Here is a 21,713-nt window from a genome sequence, read left to right on the forward strand (position 1 = left end):
CACAGGGAGACGCTGGAGGCCATGGACACTCCCAGCAGCTCCTACCAAGACAGTGAAGTAAGTGGATCACAGGGAGACGTTGGAGGCCATGGACACTCCCAGCAGCTCCTACCTCAGCACAGTAAGGCTATTTCAAAGGAGAATGAGTGTGAAAGGAATCCTGCCACAAAGTGCCTTCAGGCACTGTTAGTAACAGGACCCGGCTACCACCATGAGGTATAGCTGTGGAAGATGAAACAGAAAATGAGATGGACAGCAGACAGGAGCTCGATGAAGGAATACCTCCCCAAAGTGCCCCCACATTCATCTCCACCTTGGATAAAACCAAAATGGCACCCTTAAATAAAGTCACAGCGGCCAACGTCAAAGGCAAAGTCACGGCAGGATTCACACTCTCAAGAATGACTTTACAACACGGATCCAGCGTGTGAGTTATGAAACCGTGAAACAAAATTAACTCGGTATCATTAGTATAGCTATTTTATATTGAATTTAAAATGAAGTTATGAAAGTGATTACAGGCAAAAACGGATATTTAAATCATCTAGGAGTTGCTGTCCTCTAATACAAAGAGCTCTATTTTCCTGAAGATCTACATGGGTGCGTGCATGCGTGTGTGTGTGTGTGTATCCATACAAACCTACACACACACACCTGGACAACAGTGTAGGAAGCCATCTTTGTAATGAAACAATGAATACATTTGATAAGTTGTTCCATAAAAAAAAAATAGGAGAAAGGTTCATAATGTAAGCCTCTGTGAAACAATGCAAAGATTATATTTTGAGAGGACACGTTTTGGATTCTTACCGTATGCTAAAATAAAAGGATTCCAACAAGCTTTTGCCAACAGTTGATCAATTGTGGGGAATCTTTCAAAAATTGTATTAGAATCCTGTGAAAGAAAAATAAATTTTGGTCAGTAAAGGCATTATGCAACTCAGAAAGACTGAACTGACATTACAGGTTGAGGGAGCTTGAATGCTTCTTGTTTAATATACCATTTTTAAAAGTAAGCAAAAAAGGATTAGAGAAGATCTTTAGGTAAGTAATTCAAATAAAGTTTGAAAAGCAACCAACCACCTTACTTCATCCTTAAACGAGGTCACCAAACTAAGATGTATGACATAGGTAAAATCAATTGTGTTGCAAAATTAATTCTACTCATACTTAATAGCCAATAAAGGCTTCTTTATTTAAAAATAACAAAGACTGCTTAAGAATTGAAAACAAATTATTGGTGATATATAATCCCATATCTTTATCCCGGTTTTTCATTCTAACATAAGAGAGGTTACGAACTCAGCTCCAGTAAGACTATTTCAAAGAAGAAGGTTTAAAGGGACGAGAATCTGGAACTTGTAAAAAGAAATAAAAGCAGGCAAAGCATAAATGTATATATCTCTGTTTATGACTATTTTGATAACTGTATGGCAAATGACATCATACTTAGGCTGTAACAATCTAAACCCTGAAACAGAAAAAGGATCAACCAAATAGATTTAAAAACACACACACACGCTATTGTACAACTGGACCTTTTTCCACTTGTTACCTTTCATAAAAGCTCAGAAATAAAAGCAAACTAGGATAGGATAAGATGCAAGCAAGCTGACACGACAGGCACTTTCCGCTCCTGCGGCAACACGTCCCACACGTGTCCCAGCGTCAAGGCTGGTCCCAGACATTCTGGGACCACAGAAAGGTCAAGTTCCATATGTCTCATTAAAAAATTTTTTTTAAATTAGCACTGGTTGTTCACACAGACTGTATCTTTCCTTACAGTTTCTAAAAACGTATGAACTCATACTATCAATACAAATTATTCTTCAAATTTCCTACTTACTCTTTGATTCCAGGAAGAAAAGCTTAATACAAGAACACTTTGTTAAGTGACAATTTTGCTTTTCATTTTGAAATTAAATACAAAATACTAGCTCATAATATATAAACATGTGCTAAATCATAAAAATATCTGTCATAATAAAACATCAAAATGAAAATATAGTAAATTTTGAAAACAATAAATTATATAATAGTAAAGATACTCAAAATCTTAATATTTATAAAAAGCATTACATGTATAAGAAGAGATCGTAATATTTATCATCTCTTAGGACAGCCCACTTGAGAAGAGGGTTGAGGAAAGGTTAAGCATGTAGCAAATTCTCCAAGATTCAAGGGACACAAAGGCCTTTAAAAGAATCCCATTTACTACTTGACAACAAGCATGAAATCTTGATTATTTAAAAACAACTTGCTTGGTCAGGAAGACTCATGTGACAATACAGCTACTCAAGAAGAAATTATAATAATATAATAAATCGGAGACTAGGAAACCAGCTCTTGAGTAATCCGTCTTCCTAATCCATTGGCACTTCACTCACCACCACAAGTCCTGACTCCGGGTGGCATTCTGTCTTGGTGAAATCTGGCAGAGTCCCTGAAGTCAGAAAATAATTCCATTATTTTGGTCCACTACTTACCATCTCTTTCAAGGCTTCATACATCTTCCTCAGGAACTCCTGGAACCGAGCCAGGTGAACACAGGTGTCTTGCTGGGTTCCCAAAGTGGAAGCCTGATCCCACACAGAAAGCTTCTGCATCCAAAACTGATAATCACAAGAAAGATCTACTGACTCTTGAGCCATCTTGGAAAAAGGGAAAAGGTGATGTCCCTTCACAGCAGCCTGTCCAGCACTGAAGGAAATGCTGGGCACACATTAAATCTGTAAGAAAGGGAACAAATGGAAGCATTTCTAAAAGGCTCTTTTATCAGAGCCTTCACGACTCACTGATGGGTGAAGGGGGGATTACGAAGAACTAACATAGCACAGCTCCTATGCTGGAGTCATCTCTGAACTGTTACCAAATGTGTCGCCCAGCTGGAGCTCCACGTTTTACCATCTGAACTTTTAATCATGATACTATCATTAGGCTAGAAGTCATTACACCTCCACAGGCACAACATGCTAATTATGCACAAAAAGCACAGCTGATAATACTTTATATCTTCTTTTTAAGATTGAGCTATTTTTAAATGTTCTGAATATGAAGTTGATTTGAGTATTTTAATGTAATAGGAAATCAAAAACATCCATGAGTGTTTAATAATACTCTGTGCCTAAGAAATCTTTTTGAAGTTCTTATGTTTTATATGAATTTCTGGCTTCTCATTTAGGTGTAAAAAATCTCTATGCATTACTGTCTAATGAATTTTTTTCCCCAGTTTCTCTTCATTTCTTAGAAAAAAGTAAAATAATTGATTCCACATGCAATTTAAGCAATCTTTTCAGATTGCTTTATATGCTTGATCTCACTTCATTCACACGAAGAAGCCATATTTTAGTAAAGTAATAATAAATTCCACTTACTGAGGAGGTATACCAGTCCTAAGCCACAGCAGATAACATCTCATAAGCCTGACTTCCTACCCCTGAAGGCCATGCTGAAAAGAACAATGAAGTTACACAGTGAGCCTCAGGTGGAGCTGGCTCAGCAGCTCCAGGTGCCCCTCCCATCCCACACCCCTTCTTCGCCCACAGAAGCCGGAAGCAGGAATCGCAGAGGAGGGAAAGCTGCCTCTCAACAGCTGCAGGCCTTCACAGGCTCTGACACTCCCCGGGCAGGCAGGATACTCAGCAATCTAACTTCAAAAGACGTGGTAAATAAAGTGAGTTTAAATCCTCAACAGCCATAATTAACAGGTAAAATGCTCCCAATTAAATGCCCAAAATATCAACAAAGGCGGTTCCCATTACTAAACAAGAAAACAAGAAGAAATCTGAAACAACTGTACAATTTGGCTGCAGTGCAAAAAAATCTAGATTGGGAAAGTTTTAAAATACCTAAAAAAATGTGCGGTTTTCATGTTCACTTGGGCAGCACATATACTAGAACGTTTACAGTTTTGAGAAGGATCATGTCAAAATGAAAAAGAAGTTTAATAATAGAGTGAATATATGCATATTGTCAAAATGGTACTTAGCCAAAAATCTAGGTAACGTCCATGCCTCCTCATTGTCTTCCTCATCCAAGCCATCAACACCACCTGTCAAGTCTACATGTGTGTGATATAAATAAATGTGTGTGATCTGACTTGACTGCGTGCACTTCCTTCCGCCTCGCTGCCGCCCTCCACCTAGCCCTGGAGTGCTGCTGCACCGTCTGCTGCCGGGCTGGGCCCGCCCCTCTCCAATTCACTCTCCATGCAGTAGACAGAAAACACTTCAGCAAAGTAAATGAGACCAGCACACTCCCCTGGGTAAAACCTCTCTTCACAGCTCCCTTGAAAAGAAATTTAAACTCCCCGTAGATACTCCCAGCTGCTTGGAGTCCTGACCCTGCAAAACATGGCTCCAGCACCCTCTCTGACAGCCCTTGTTTCCTCTCCCTGGTCACCACGGTTCAGCTCAGGCCTCTCATCTGCGCTCCCTCTCCCCGGTCACCACGGTCCAGCCCAGGCCTCTCATCTGCGCTCCCTCTCCCCGGTCACCACAAATCCTCCCAGGCCTTTCTGCTGATTCCGGATAATTATCCTGGGCTTTATTCGTTCCCTTAGTTACCGCTTCCTCTACTGCTGTGTAAATTCCCTGTCTTCCTAGAATGCAGCATATGCCTGGCAAACACTCAAAAAATACGGAATTAAGGAATGAATAATTCACCAGTATTCCTCACAGTACAGTTCTAAGTTAAATGCCACACCAAAATGCTTCTCCAGATGAAGTAATTTAATTTTATTTTCATGTTATTATTTTTCTAGACAAAATCGCACTCTATCTCCCAGGCTGGAGTGCAGTGGCGCGATGTTGGCTCACTGTAACCTCCACCTCCTGGGTTCAAGTGATTCTCCTGCCTCAGCCTCCCAAATAGCTGTGATTACAGGCACATACAACCATGCCCGACTAATTTTTGTATTTTTAGTAGAGACGGGGTTTCACCATGTTGGCTAGGCTGCTCTCGACCTCCTGACCTCAAGTGATCCGCCTGCCTCAGCCTCCCAAAGTGCTGGGATTACAGGCATGAGCCACTCTGCCCAGCCAGTAATTTAATTTTTAAAAGGTAATTCCCCACCAAAAAAAATTTTAAAGTATTTTTATGTTGCCTGTGTGAAATTTAATTAGTAATATCTCATTTTATAAATATAATAATAGTTTATACTTGGATACATTTATACGATGCTCTTGGCAGTATACTAAATGCTTTATTCATACTGATTTAATCATTACAGCAACACTGTGAAATGGGTACTATTATCATCTCCATTTTACAGAGGCACCAAGAGATTACATAATTGCTCAAAGTAAGATTATGTAAAAAACTGAAAGGAAATAACTGCTAGTAAACAGCAGAGCTATGATTGTGGAATATGAATCCAGGGTCTGGCTCTAAAGTTTGTGTCCTTAAAGAAATAAACTGAAGAAGCGGGGCATGGTGGCTCACGCCTGTAATCCCAGCACTTTGGGAGGCCGAGGTGGGTGGATCCCTGAGGTCAAGAGTTTTGAGACCAGCCTGGCCAACATGGTGAAACCCCGTCTCTACTGAAAACAACAAAAATTAGCTGCGCGTGGTGGCAGGAGCCTGTAATCCCAGCACTTTGGGAGGCCGAGGTGGGTGGATCCCTGAGGTCAAGAGTTTTGAGACCAGCCTGGCCAACATGGTGAAACCCTGTCTCTACTGAAAACAACAAAAAGTAGCTGCGCGTGGTGGCAGGAGCCTGTAATCCCAGCCACTTGGGAGGCAGAGGCAGGAGGAACACCTGAACCCCAGAGGCAGAGGTTGCAATGAGCCAAGATTGCACCACTGCACTCCAGCCGGGAGACAGAGTGAGACTGATTTAAAAAAAAGAAAGAAAGAAAGAAAGAAACTGCAGAAACAAACTGATGAATTTCTTAAATATTTCATGTGTTACTACATGGAGATCAGTTTAGATATTTGGGAACCCAGTAAAATGAAGAACTTTTTGATAAAAGAGACAAACATTTTATTCAAATAAAATTGCAGGCCTGGAAAGCGGCTCATGCCTGTAATCCCAGCACTTTGGCAGGCAGTGACAGGAGCATCACTTGAGGCCAGGAGTTTGAGACCAGCCTGGGCAACAAACCAAGACCCCACCCCTACAAAAAACAAATTTTTAAAATTAGCCATGCATGATGGCAGGTGCCTACAGTCCTAGCTACTCTAGAGGCTGAAGCAGGAGGGTCGCTTGGACCCAGGAGTTCAAGGCCTCTGTGAGCCGGGATAACACCACTGCACTCCGCACTCCAGCCTGTGTGAGAAAGCCAGACTGTCTCAACAAAAAAATGCAAACAACCTTTGCTCAGCAATAGAAATGTATCTGATTGTTTTAAATGGAAACAGCTTTAGGAATCACGGAGTGCAGTGATCCTCAATATGCTGCTCCACAGCCTCTGGGGCTGCGGGGTGAAAACATGGTGCTATGGTTGTGATGACCAGCGAGTGGCGGTGGCGGCTGCCGCCAGCATCTGGTTAATCAAAGCACCTTGTGCCATCAGCCACATGTGGGATGATCACACCTGTTGGACAAATCCAAGCCTGCTGGGAAGCTGAGTCTTGACAGGTGGAACTCAGTCATCCAAAGGCTCTCTTAGTCTAGATCCCTAGAGGTATCTGAGTACATGTTCTTGATAAGGTAAGGTGTTTCTCTCAGCATTTTAAACCAGTATTTTTAAATATTTCACTCCCCTCTCTTCTTCCTTACATGGTTTCTGAGGAGAAGTTGAATGTTCTGCCCCTCTACAGGTAAGGTGCATTTTTCTTCTGGCTTCGTTCAAAATGAGAAAGCTTCCTGTATTTGTGGTATGCCGTCTGACATTAACTTGGAATATTCTCAGTAATTACTGCTTCATATAGTTCTCTTTAAAAAAATTTTTTATTCCCATAGGTTTTTGGGGAACAGGTAGTATTTGGTTACATGGTAAATTCTTTAGCGGTGACTTGCGAGATTCTGGCGCACCCATCTCCCACTGTGGAAGACAATTTGTTCACGGACCGGGGCGGGGGTAGGGAGGGCGGGATGTGTTTTGGGATGAGAAACTGTTCCACCTCAGACCCTCAGGCATCAGTCACGCTCTCACACAGAGCGCGCAATCTAGACCCCGCATGCGCAGTGCACACGAGGATTCACGCCCCTGTGAGACTCGAACACCGCCACTGACACGGAGCGCGCAATCTAGACCCCGCACGCGCAGTGCACACGAGGATTCACGCCCCTGTGAGACTCGAACGCCGCCACTGACACGGAGCGCGCAATCTAGACCCCGCACGCGCAGTGCACACGAGGATTCACGCCCCTGTGAGACTCGAGCGCCCGCCACTGACCGCAGGCAGCGCCAATCTAGACCCGCCGCAGCGCGAATTACGCACGAGGATTCCAGCGCAATGAGACTCAGGCGCGCCACTGACGGGCGCAATCAGGGGCTTACGCGCCCAATTACCGGATCCGCGCCCTGGCGGGGCTTCCGGCGCCGCCCACTGACCGCGGAAGCGCGCAATCTAGACCCGCCGCGTGCGCGCGAGGATTGCAGCCTGTGAGACTTCGAACGCCCGCTCACACTGACACGGGCCTTAATCTATGGACCCGCGCGCGAATTACCCACGAGATTCACGCCCTGTATGAGACTTCGAGCGCCCGCTCCTGACCACGGGCGGCGCCAATCCCGTGCAGCGCGGTCGCGCTGTACCGGATTCCGCCCTGTGAGACTTTCGAGCGCCGCCACTGACGAGGAAGCGTAATCTGGACCCGCCGCAGCAGTTCCAGCCCCTGTGAGCTGAGCGTATCACTGACCGCGGGCGGCGCCCAATCTAGACCCACCGCGGCGCGAGTGTATACGAGATTCGAGACTCGAGCGCCCGTACTGACACGGAGGCCCGGCGCGAAATCCTGGACCCTTGCGTGCACTGCACACGAGGATTCACGCCCCTGTGAGACTCGAACGCCGCCACTGACACGGAGCGCGCAATCTAGACCCCGCACGTGCAGTGCACACGAGGATTCACGCCCCTGTGAGACTCGAACGCCGCCACTGATCTGACGGGGAGCGGAGCTCAGCCAGGCACGCTCACTGGCCTCCTACTTACCTCCTGCTGTACAGCATGGTACCCATCTGTGGCCTGGGGCTTGGGGACCCCTGCTTTAGAGGAAAGGAAGATGTGCTATTGCGAAGGTGTGCGTGAATGGCACCAAGATGCTGGCAATATTCTATTTCCTGACCTGCGTGGCAATGACTGTGTATTCACATTTTAATAACTCACCAAAGTATAAATCATGTTTATATGCTTTTCAATATGTTACTTTCCACAATTAAGAAATAGTTTTTAAATCTTCCACAAGCTGGCAAGACGGCCAAATAGGAGCAGCTCCGGCCGGTCTGCAGCTCCCAACGGGATCGATGCAGAAGGCAGGTGATTTCTGTATTTCCAGCTGGGGTGCCCGGGTCATCTCGCTGGGATTGGTTAGACAGTGGGTGCAGCCCACGGAGGGCAAGCAGAAGCCAGGTGGGGTGTCGCCTCACCCAAGAAGCACAAGGGGTTGGGGAACTCCCTCCCCTAGCCAAGGGAAGCCGTGAGGGACTGTCCCACGAGGAATGGTGCGTTCCAGCCTAGATACTACGCTTTTCCCACGGTCTTCGCAACCTGCAGACCAGAAGATTCCCTTGGGTGCCTACACCACCAGGGCCCTGGGTTTTAAGCACAAAACTAGGCGGCCTTTTGGGCAGACACCAAGCTAGCTGCAGGAGTTTCTTCGTACACCAGTGGCTCCTGGAACACCAGCAAGACAGAACCGTTCACTCCCCTGGAAAGGGGCCTGAAGCCAGGGGGCCAAGTGGTCTAGCTCAGGGGATCCCACCCCCGAGGAGCCCAGCAAGCTAAGATCCACTGGCTTGAAATTCTTGCTACCAGCACGGCAGTCTGAAGTCATCCTGGGGTGCTTGAGCTTGGTGGGGGAGGGGCATCCCCCATTACTGAGGCTTGAGTAGGTGGTTCTCCCCTCACAGTGTAAACAAAGCCGCAGGGATGTGCAGACTGGGCAGAGCCCACCACAGCTCCGCAAAGCCACTGTAGCCGACTGCCCCTCTAGATTCCTCCTCTCTGGGCAGGGCATCTCTGAAAGAAAGGCAGCAGCCCCAGTCAGGGGCTTATAGATCAAACTCTCATCTCCCTGAGACAGAGCACCTGGGGAAGGGGCGGCTGTGGGCATGGCTTCAGACAACTTAAACGTTCCTGCCTGCTGGCTCTGAAGAGAGCAGCAGATCTCCCAGAACAGCACTCAAGCTCTGCTAAGGAACAGACTGCCTCCTCAAGTGGGTCCCTGACCCCCGTGCCTCCTGACAGGGAGACACCTCCCAGCAGGGGTCGACAGACACCTCATACAGGAGAGCTCCGGCTGGCATCTGGCGGGTGCCCCTCTGGGACGAAGCTTCCAGACGAAGGATCAGGCAGCAATATTTGCTGCTCTGAAACCTCCACTGGTGATACCCAGGCAAACAGGGTCTGGAAGGGGCCTCCAGCAAACTCCAGCAGAGGGGCCTGACTGTTAGAAGGAAAACTAACAAACAAAGGAACAGCATCAACATCAACAAAAAGGACGTCCACACAGAAACCCCATCCAAAGGTCACTAACATCAAAGACCAAAGGTGGATAAATCCATGAAGATAAGGAAAAACCAGCATAAAAAGGCTGATAATTCCAAAAACCTTGAAAGGATCACAACTCCTCTCCAGCAAGGGAACAAAACTGGACGGAGAATTAGTTTGACAAATTGACACAAGCATTTTTTAACACAATGCAAGGAAGCTAAGAACCTTGAAAGAAGGTTAGAGGAACGCCTAACTAGAACGACATAAATGACCCGATGGAGCTGAAAACCACATCGTGAGAACTTCGTGGAGCATGCAGAAGTACCAGCAGCCGAATCGATCAAGCAGAAGAAAGGATATCAGAGACTACAGATCAACTTAATGACACAAAGCGTGAAGACAAGGTTAGAGAAAAAAGAATGAAAAGGAAAAAACAAAGCCTCCAAGAAATTCAGGACTATGTGAAAAGATCAAACCTACGTTTAATTGGTGTATGGTGTACCTGAAAGTGACAGGCAGAACGGAACCAAACTGGAAAACACTCTTCAGGATACTTCCCAGGAGAACTTCCCTAACCTACAAAGACAGGCCAACATTCAAATCCAGGAAATACAGAGAATGCCACAAAGATACTCCCCGAGAAGAGCAACCTCAAGACACATAATTGTCAGATTCACTAAAGTTGAAATGAAGGAAAAAATGTTAAGGGCAGCCAGAGAGAAAGGTCGGGCGACACACAAAGTGAAGCCCATCAGACTAACAGCAGATCTCTCTGCAGAAACCCTACAAGCCAGAAGGGAGTGGAGGCCAATATTCAACATTCTTAAAGAAATTTCAACCCAGAATTTCATATCCAGCCAAACTAAGCTTCATAAGCGAAGGAGAAAAAAAATTCTTTGCAGACAGGCAAATGCTGAGAGATTTTGTCACCACCAGGCCTGCCTTACAAGAGCTCCTGAAGGAAGTATTAAATATGGAAAGGAAAACCCGGTACCAGGCACTGCAAAAAAATACCAAATTGTAAAAACCATCGACACAATGAAGAAACACCATCAACTAATGGGCAAAATAACCAGCTAGCATCATAATGATAGGATCAAATTCACACATAAAAATATTAACCTTAAATGTAAATGGGCTAAATGCCCCAATTAAAAGACACAGACTGGCAAACTGGATAAAGAGTCAAGACCCATCAGTGTGCTGTGTTCAGGAGACCCATCTCACATGCAAAAACACACATAGGCTCAAAATAAATGGATGGAGGAATATTTACCAAGCAAATGGAAAGAAAAAAAAAAAGCAGGGGTTGCAATCCTAGTCTCTGATAAAACAGATTTTAAACCAACAAAGATCAAAAAAGACAAAGAAAGGCATCACATAATGGTAAAGGGATCAATGCAACAAGAAGAGCTAACTATCCTAAATATATATGCACCCAATACAGGAGCACCCAGATTCATAAAGCAAGTTCTTAGAGACCTACAAAGAGACTTAGACTCCCACACAATAATAGTGGGAGACTTTAACACCCCACTGTCATATGAGACAGATCAATGAGACAGAAAATTAACAAGGATATTCAGGACTTGAACTCAGCTCAGGACCAAGTGGACCTAATAGACATCTACGGAACTCTCTACCCCAAATCAACAGAATATACCTTCTTCTCAGATCCACATCACACTTATTTTAAAATTGACCACATAATTGGAAGTAAAACACTCCTCAGCAAATGCAAAAGAACAGAAATTACAACAAACTCTCTCTCAGATCACAGTGCAATAAAATTAGAACTCAGGATTAAGAAACTCACTCAAAACTGCACAACTACATGGAAACTGAACAACCTGCTCCTGAACGACTACTGGGTAAATAATGAAATGAAGGCAGAAATAAGTAAGTTATTTGAAACCAATGAGAACAAAGACACAACATACCAGAATCTCTGGGACACAGCGAAAGCAGTGTTTAGAGGGAAATTTATAGCACTAAAATGCCCACAGGAGAAAGCGGGAAAGATCTAAAATAGACACCCTAACATCACAATTAAAAGAACTAGAGAAGCAAAAGCAAACAAATTCAAAAGCTAGCAGAAGACAAGAAATAACTAAGAGCAGAGCAGAACTGAAGGAAATAGACACACGAAAAACACTTCAAAAAAATCAGTGAATCCGGGAGCTGGTTTTTGGAAAAGATTAACAGAACAGACCACTAGCCAGACAAAGAAGAAAAGAGAGAAGAATCAAATAGACATATTACAAAATGATAAAGGATATCACCACTGATCTCACAGAAATACAAGCTACCTTCAGAGAATACTATAAACACCTCTACACAAATAAACTAGAAAATCTAGAAGAAACGGATAAATTCCTGGACACATACACCCTCTCAAGACTAAACCAGGAAGAAGTTGAATCCCTGAATAGACGAATAACAAGTTCTGAAATTGAGGCAGTAATTAACAGCCTACCAACCAAAAACAGCCCAGGACCAGACAGACTCAGAGCCAAATTCTACCAGAGGTACAAAGAGAAGCTGGTACCATTCCTTCTGAAACTATTCCAAACAACAGAGAAAAAGGGACTCCTCCCTAACTCATTTTATGAGGCCAGCATCATCCTGATACCAAAACCTGGCAGAGACACAATAAAAAAAGAAAATTTCAGGCCAATTCCCTGATGAACATTAATGCGAAAATCCTCAATAAAGTACTGGCAAGCCAAATCCAGCAACACATCAAAAAGCTTATCCACCACAATCAAGTCAGCTTCATCCCTGGGATGCAAGGCTAGTTTGACATACACAAATCAATAAACGTAATCCATCACATACACAGAACCAATGACAAAAACCACATGATTATCTCAAAAGATGCAGAAAAGGCCCACAACAAAATTCAACAGCCTTCATGCTAAAAACTCTCAATAAACTAGGTATTGATGGGACGTATCTCAAAATAATAAGAGCTATTTATGACAAACACACAGCCAGTATCATACTGAATGGGCAAAAGCTGGAAGCATTCCCTTTGAAAACTGGCACAAGTCAAAGATGCCCTCTCTCATCACTCCTATTCAACATAGCATTGGAATTTCTGGCCAGGGCAATCAGGCAAGAGAAAGAAATAAAGGGTATTCAACTAGGAAGAGAGGAAGTCAAATTGTCCCTGTTTGCAGATGACATGATTGTGTATTTAGAAAACCCCATCATCTCAGCCCAAAATCTCCTTAAGCTGATAAGCAACTTCAGCAAAGTCTCAAGATACAAAATCAATGTGCAAAAATCACAAGCATTCCTATACACCAATAACAGATAAACAGAGACCCAAATCATGAGTGAACTCCCGTTCACAATTGCTACAAAGAGAATAAAATACCTAGGAATCCAACTTACAAGGGATGTGAAGGACCTCTTCAAGGAGAACTACAAACCACTGCTCAAGGAAATAAGAGGGGACACAAACAGATGAAAACATATTCCATGCTCACATATAGGAAGAATAAATATCGTGAAAATGGCCATACTGCCCAAAGTAATTTATAGATTCAATGCCATCCCCATTAAGCTACCATTGACTTTCTTCACAGAATTAGAAAAAACTACTTTAATGGAACCAAAATAAGTCCGTATTGCCAAGACAATCCTAAGCAAAAAGAATAAAGCTGGAGGCATCGCACTACCTGACTTCAAACTACATACTACAAGGCTACAGTAACCAAAACAGCATGGTACTGGTACCAAAACAGATATATAGGCTAATGGAACAGAACAGAGGGCTCAAAAATAATGCCACCCATCTACAACCATCTGATCTTGGACAAACCTGACAAAAACAAGCAATGGGAAAAGGATTCCCTATTTAATAAATTTTGTTGGGAAAACTGGTTAGCCATGTGCAGAAAACTGAATTGGGACCCCTTCCTTACACCTTATACAAAAATTAACTCAAGATGCATTAAATACTTAAACATAAGACCTAAAACCATAAAAACCCTAGAAGAAAACCTAGGCAATACCATTCAGGACATAGGCATGGGCAAGGTCTTCATGACTAAAATACCAAAAGCAATGGCAACAAAAGCCAAAATCGACAAATGAGATCTAATTAAACTAAAGAACTTCTGCACAGCAAAAGAAACTATCATCAGAGTGAACGGGCAATCTACAGAATGGGAGTAAATTTTTGCAATCTACTCATCTGACAAAGGGCTAATATCCAGAACCTACGAGGAACTTAAAACAAATTTAGAAGAAAAAAACAACCCCATCAAAAAGTGGGCAAAGGATATGAACAGACACTTCTCAAAAGAAGACATTTATGCAGCCAACAAACATATGAAAAAAAGCTCATCATCACTCGTCATTAGAGAACTGCAAATCAAAACCACAATGAGATACCATCTCACGCCAGTTAGATGGCGATCATTAAAGAGTCAGGAAACAATAGATGCTGAAGAGGATGTGGAGAAATAGGAATGCTTTTACACTGTTGGTAGGAGTGTAAATTGCTTCAATCATTGTGGAAGACAGTGTGGAGATTCCTCAAGGATCTAGAACCAGAAACACCATTTGACCCAGCAATCCCATTACTGGGTATATACCCAAAGGATTATAAATCATTCTACTATAAAGACACATGTAGGTTTATTGCAGCACTATTCACAATAGCAAACACTTGGAACCAACCCAAATGCCCATCAATGATAGACTGGATAAAGCAAATGTGGCACATATACACCATGGAATACTATGCAGCCATAAAAAAGGATAAGTTCATGTCCTCTGCAGGGACATGGATGAAGCTGGAAACCATCATTCTCAGCAAACTAATACAGGAACAGAAAACCAAACACCGCATGTTCTCACTCATAAGTGGGAGCTGAACAATGAGAACACATGGACACAGGGCAGGGAACATCACACACCAGGGCCTGTCAGGGGGTTGAGGGGCTGGGGAGAGATACCATTAGGAGAAATACCTAATGTAGATGACAGGTTGATGTGTGCAGCAAACCACCATGGCACGCGTATACCTGTGTAACAAACTTGCACATTCTGCACATGTATCCCAGAACTTAAAGTATAATAATAATAATAAAAAACTTCTAGATACACATGTACCGTAAAGACATCACCCATAGGCAAAGAAAAAAGGAAAAAGTATGATGGTTTATAAATGTGAATCAAGATGGACAGTACTTGATGAAGACAATAAAAGTTTTCAAACTATTGAAATGTATTTCTGTTTTTTTTTTTTTCTACCTGAGTTCACTGTCTGAAAATATTAAAACCACCCACCAGGATGGGCAGCGACAACAATCCTAGCACTTGCTCCCTCCTTTTCCTTCCAGTCCTCAAATAATGACTCCATTTTTCCAGTCCTGGCTCTAAGGAGGGGAAAATCCAAAACCTGCTTCCTGGACCCCCTATCTTACCTTTATGGCTACTGTTTTGCTCCAGAGGGCTTTTCACAAAGAGTGAGTGACATTCAATTCACTACTCAGGGAAGAACAAGACAGTGTCGTACTAAAGAAGACATATAAGGTGGCTTCCGTGCAGCTCCAAAAAATGCATGCCTTGAAAAACGGGGCTGATTCTTCAGATTTATGGTAATTTCAACTTTCTTCACAAATGTACTACTTTTTTATATCCCAGGTAATCTACAAACCTATCAGACAATTGACAGCTGACTACATTTTTTGCTCAATACCAAAATCCTTTATCTTGCTCCAGATGTAAGTCCTTGACTTTCTTATGATTCTGCCTAGTGTCTGTACCTAAATTCATTTCATTGCTAGCTCTTAGAGAAATACTGTTCAGCATAATAAAAAAGGTAAATGTTGTATAACATATTTCCCAAAAACTCAAGATGTTAACAAGTATTCTGTGCATACACGCACAGCATTTACTAATGTAGCAAAAGCAACTGGCATGAAAAATTGGAAAAAAATCCACATTTTCCATTTCTTGAGGAATGTATCTTTTAGTGCATTTACCCAGTCCCTAAGGAATCAAAACGAACCACGATTTCACCTTCTCCACGTACGCAGACTAAAAACAACAGAAGTTGTTAGATCCCCAAGTATTTCCAGGAGAAAATAAAGAAATTAAATAAAGACCTTCAGAAATTCCTATGCAGAAGGGACTAAAGCAATGTCGTATGAGCAGAGAGATGCAGATGCTGGAACAGAAGGCAGTGTCCAGTGAAGGATCCATACATGCTTGATCCTGTCCCTGTTTCCTGCCAGGTGGGAGCGGATGCTTCAGAAGCAGGAAGAGGTGAGGGGTGGGATAAAGTACCAAGGGAAACCAGCCATGGGGCCATGTAAACATCCAAGATACTGAAAAGGAACTGGTTCACAATGGCATCAGTTTAGGACCACTGCCACTGCCCTTCTTCTCACACATGTAAATTGCTCAAGAGTTTGCTTGCTAAGTACTATTTTTCGAACTCAAATCGCCATGGTACGAAGATACACCACTATCCACAAGGGCTCATAGTCTGAGTCACCAAGATAACATGGCTCAGATTCAAAGTACAGCAGACAACAAAGAGTATTACCTCAGGACTAAAGGTTGCTCATTTTGGTGAATTTCTATCCTTTAGGAGAAGGATATATTCAAAAACTTCATGGAAAATGTACCTCACAAGAATATGGAGCTCACCAAGCACAATTCATGAGAGCAGAAGGAAGTAAAAGCATCAAAACACTTGAGCAGTGTCTGAAAAAAGATAACAAAGAGGGAGGAGACACTGGGTGACAGGCTGGGCCATGCATCCTAATTTATTAAAAACAAACAGGAAACCATTTCCCTTCACTTAGAATGGCTACTACCAGGAAAACAGCAAGCACTGACGGGGACACAGAGAAACCAGACCTCTCGAGCACTGCTGGTGGGAATGTAAAATGGTGCAGCAGCTACAAAAAACAGTATGGTGGTTCCTAAAAAAATTAGACACAGAATTACCATTGATCCAGCAATCCCACTTCTAGGTGTAAACCCAAAAGAATTAAAAACAGGGTTTCAAAGAGATATTTGTACACCCAGCTTCACAGGAGCGCAATAGCCAAAAGTGAGAACAACTCAAATATCCATCAGTGGAGAAAAGGATACACGAAGTGTGGTATATCCAGCACACACTGGAATATCATTCAGCCTTAAAGAGGAATGTAATTCTGATACACACAGGAATAAATCTTGAAAACACTATGCTAAGTGAAATCAGATAGACGCGGAAGGACAGATAGTCTATGAATCCACACAGATGAGGTACCTACAACAGTCAAATTCACAGAGTCAAATTAATTCATGAGGGGAGACGGTAAGGGAATGTTACTGCTTAATGGGAAAGTTCTGGAGGTGAAGGGCGACAACGGTTAAACAATGTTAATGTAATCAATGCCACTGAATTACACGTAAAAGTGGTTAAGACGGTTACAATCTTATTTATATTTACCACAATTAAAAAACCAACAACACACAAACGACAAACCTAGAGTGGCTCCAGTCATGTCTGGCCCAGCAGAGGTGGGGCCTGGAGAACATGCTGCACCCCTGCCCTGCCCTCCCCTCAGGGCCCCTCACAACAGTGCTGCACACCCTCCTAGTCTTCCACCCAGAAGCCCTAAGCCCTGCATTTCCTCTTTGTTAAGAGTTTTGTCCAGGAATCTCAGGGCCATATGTCTTAGGGAGACTGGGATATCCCCCAGTGCTAGGGGTGAACCTTGATTCTCACAGACCAGGTAATTTCAAATGTTTTGTTCTCAGGGACCATTTACACCCTTCAGCATTACTGAAGACCCCAAAGAGTTTTATATATAAAATACATATATAAATATATATTTTTAAAATATAGATATATAAATATATAAACATATATAAAAATATCTATATTTTAAAAATATATAAAATATATTTATATATGTTTAAATATATCTATATTTTAAAAATATATAAAATATATTTATATGTTTAAATATATAAAAATATAAAATATATACATTTAAATATATAAAATATAAACATTTAAATATACGACTATATAGAACATATACATTTAAATATACAGCTATATAGAATATACACATTTAAATATTTAAATATATAGAATATATATTTACACATATATAAAATATATATTTACACATATATAAATATATATACACACACATACCTGACAGAGCACGTATATATACTCTTCAGATGACTCTGTGAAGAATTAAGGATATATATATATCAATATTTACCACCAGAAACTGAAACTGAGAAAAATTAAAAAGACAAAATATACAAACACACATTCCATTAGCTGTCAAAGCGAGGTCATCATCATCCATCATGTAACCTCTCGACAAGGTCACCGCACACTAGTGAGAGAATGCGAGTGGAAAAGGCAGATAGCAGCTTAGCATTATTTAAAAACAGTTTTACCCTGTGAACCTCCTGAAAGGGTCTCGGGGACCTGGGCCCTCAGCCACATTTTGGGAATGGCTGGTACAGACCGGTCACGGTATTTACTTCTGCTCCTATCAAACTGCAGGAACGGGTGTGTTATGGAACTATAGGGCATGATAACTGAACTTCAGTGAAAGGTTTCTCAGTTTTCCTCAGTTTTAAATGAGTTCACTTTTTCCGTATCTGACACAGTAGTCTTTGGGTGACAGTCAGAATGGTAAAAGTCACCTTGAGACCCAGGGATAAGGAAGCCTGAGAGGACTGGCCAACATACTGCAAACAGCAAGGAAGAATCACAGCCCCGTGTCCTCACAGTGTAGTTGAGGCAAGGAAGGAGTCGACTGTGGAACTGCTCTTGTTGCTGAATCCACCATTCTTTGGCTTTCCTGTAACTTGCAATTCCACACGTCCTAGCTGACACACATTCCACGCGCCCTAGCTGACACGCGTTCCACGCGTCCTAGCCGACACACGTTCCACGCGTCCTAGCTGACACATCTCAGGACCTAGTCTGCTGAGCGTATTTCGAACCCACGAACCCATACAGTACCTGGCACATTGTAGGAGCGTGATAAATACATACTGAACAAATGTATGGAAAATAAATCCATAAAAAAAATCACCAAGGCTGTTGCAGAAGAAAAATAAAATAAAACAGATAAAATTCAGATTAATTTTATGTTGACAGAAACCCTTGTAGCTCCAAGATTGTTAACATTTAAAATAAAGCTCATTTTAAGCCACACAAAAGTAGCTATATGTGGTACCTGTCGGGGGGACAAGAGTCTAAGAATGGCTTTCCTTTGGTCTAAAACATCTCTAAGCCCGGAGAGCTAGGTCTACTCATGCCAAATACGGACCACGTATCCTTCTCAAAGTGGGGGCGCCCTGAGAAACAGCACTTTTTTCCCATTTCCCCTCAGCATGAGGTCCTTTCTCTCATGAAATAAGCACCAAACAGGAGATGTACAGAGAGAAAGCTACAAAACACACTATTTATGGAAAAAGAAAAAAAGACAAATCAAATACTTAGCTTCCAATCAATGTCATCAACTAGGGGCACCATGACCTTGTCAGAAAATATTTAAAACCCCCTAAAATATAATCAAATATAAACTTAAGAAATTTATGTTCAATTCCACTTAAGTTGACAAGATTCTTCCTCCTCCTTGATGAAAGCCTGATAACTATTTTTAATCTACTGAAATGTAATGCTTCTTTGCTTCACTTCCCAGGGTAAGATTGGTCAATTTACCCCAGTGTTTGTGGCTTTTTTTTTTCTGAATGTCACAATAAAATACTCTTGTTCCCATCAAGTGCTTATGAGAGAAACAAATGGTATTTTTGCTCCTAAAACCAATGAGGTTTTAAGGAAACTTCCACTAGGAGGAGCTGGCTATTTCTCTGTTGAGTCAGTGGCATTCCACCTCTGAGACAGTCTCATCAAAAACACAGACCTGAAATTGGCAGACAATTTCAAACAAGCCTCATTGTAAACAGAATCTGGGTGTAAGGAATTGGAGGAGGCAACTTCCATCCAGGTGCAGAGTATGTATATATACTCTTCAGATGCCTTTGCAAAGAATTAAGGAAATTGAATCTAGCAGATAACTCTGGGGATTTACTAAGCTCAATTCTCCCACCCAAGTCCCCAGCAATGTGGGGAGAGGAGCTATTCTCTGGACTCGGCTTCAAAGTAAAAGCATCCCTTCACCACCACGCTTGCCTTCGAGGCTGCTAAGACAGAACGGCTCGTTCTCCATCAGAGCACCAAAGAGCCATCACTCGGACTGAAAAACCACCAGCCTCCCCCACACATTCTGTTACGACCATTACCTCCTTTCCTTGCATTTCTGGTCCTCACTTCACTTACCTGAGAGTAAGACTGTTGGGTTTTGCTTAGACCAGTCAGAAAGTGGGCTGAGGAACACATGAGTTATTAAAATGTTAGGGAGTCTTCTTGTGACTTGGCTCCAAGTTATTTCTGCCTCTCGCTCCCTTGATTCCACAGGTAATTTATTAACAAAAACAAGGAGCCCATACATTTATCAGGAGTCTATGACAAGAGCTCTGAAAATCACTGCAAATAAAAAGATGACAGTGCTCCCCACTCTCAAGCAACTTATGGCTAATGAGGAAACTGGGGCCCATAAAGATAACCCTTCACACCCTGTGGGAAGGGCCGGAGAGAAGGAAACACAGGGGGCTGCAGGGAGCATGAGGAAGGGGCACCAGCCCTTCACACCCTGTAGGAAGGGCCGGGAGAGAGGCAAACACGGGGCCGCAGGGAGCATGAGGAAGGGGCATCAGCCCTTCACACCCTCTGGGAAGGGCCGGGAGAGAGGCAAACACGGGGCTGCAGGGAGCATGAGGAAGGGGCATCAGCCCGGCACAGAGGTGTCAGAGGCCCCAGAGAGAAAGGACACTGCGCTAAGCAGGTAGGAAGCATGAGCAGGAGTGAGCTAAAGACATCAAAATCAAATGCAGGGTGCTTGCTGCAACGAACAGCAAGAGTTAAGTTGCCATTTGACCCATGGTTCTCAAACGCAAAAACTGTTGAGAGCTCCCAGTATTATCTAAAGTCATTTTTCTTGTTAAATATTAACAAACATAAAACAGTAAAGCCTTTATGCTTGTAACTCTTAAACAATCACAAAACAAAAAATGTACAAATTAAATACCAACAAATCTACAAAATGAGTAAAATTTAAATTGACAAAATTAACTCAGCGTGATCAATGGTGCGGTCATTGAAACTCACTTTGGACTAACCACGTGGGCTTGGTACTGACAGGCAGGTTCTGTTGACTGGCCAGTACGAACACATGCGGGAGACAGCGCAATTCACCTCTCACCTTCCTCTTCAGAACCGCCGCGCAACGGCACTCTCCAACTCAGTCAATCACCTTGTCTCCATGTTCACCTCTGCTCTCTATAACCGCTCTCCATATTCAAAGTAGTGCTCCTTGGCACCAACACAAACACAACTCCAGGCACTGACATTTTAAGATATTACTTAGTTAGAATTGCAGGCATTTAAGGTGTGTGGAAACATGAATCTTTTTTAAATTACCATCAAAATGAAAAATAGAAGGTGAAACCTTTGTAGAGAACCACAGCATCCTAATAAATCCCACCTGCCTAATCCCACTCATCTTTTGGGGCCTGCAAGCCTCAGATGGAGTTTAAATAACCGTATGCTATGGGTCACTGAGCTCACATAGGAAGCGTTCCTGTGGTTAGCTTTCAGTACTACCTAAAACCAAATATCTTCTTTCCTTTAAACTCTTTGCCCACGTGACTTCCAGTTAAGATGGCACCGTAAATTCGCTCTTTGATGGATTCTCTTTACTCCAAACATACAGCAATGAGAGGGGAAACATAAAAAGAAAAAAGAAGAAAAAAGGAAAAGGATGCAGGCAAGCACACACACAAAATAAACAAACATTTCTATGAAATCGATACAGGACAGAAACACAAAGAGGCAAGGCCCTGAGGACAAAACCTTGAGCAGCCAGCCCCTCCCATGCTAGGATCCAAAAACAGGCCATGAAATGTAGGTTTGGGTCTCAGAAGGGCTGGGGGCTAAACAGAGGCACAAAGGACAGAGTGAGAAACTAGCACCTCTGCTGGAAGGTGGGATGAAGGTG

General features: G+C 42.8%; 1 protein-coding gene across 16 annotated transcripts in view; it reads right to left on the reverse strand.

Annotated features, from left to right (window-relative positions):
* The window catches only part of FANCC (FA complementation group C), a 224,328-nt gene that overhangs the window by 147,291 nt on the left and 55,324 nt on the right, over positions 1 to 21,713 (reverse strand). For 5 of the 16 annotated variants that reach the window (XM_031654792.1, XM_031654794.1, XM_031654789.1 and 2 more), the window contains 3 exons: positions 3,375 to 3,448; positions 2,487 to 2,729; positions 811 to 895 (listed from right to left, as the gene is read on the reverse strand). In XM_031654792.1, the coding sequence (XP_031510652.1) occupies positions 811 to 895; positions 2,487 to 2,651 (250 nt within the window). In that variant the 5' untranslated portion in view covers positions 2,652 to 2,729; positions 3,375 to 3,448. Of the gene's footprint in view, positions 1 to 810; positions 896 to 2,486; positions 2,730 to 3,374; positions 4,776 to 17,782; positions 17,818 to 21,713 lie in introns of those variants that run through there. The other 11 variants (XM_003912008.5, XM_031654791.1, XM_031654793.1 and 8 more) reach the window with 7 other exon arrangements.

The sequence above is a fragment of the Papio anubis genome, chromosome 13, assembly GCF_008728515.1.
Source record: "Papio anubis isolate 15944 chromosome 13, Panubis1.0, whole genome shotgun sequence".
Classification (NCBI taxonomy): domain Eukaryota; kingdom Metazoa; phylum Chordata; class Mammalia; order Primates; family Cercopithecidae; genus Papio; species Papio anubis.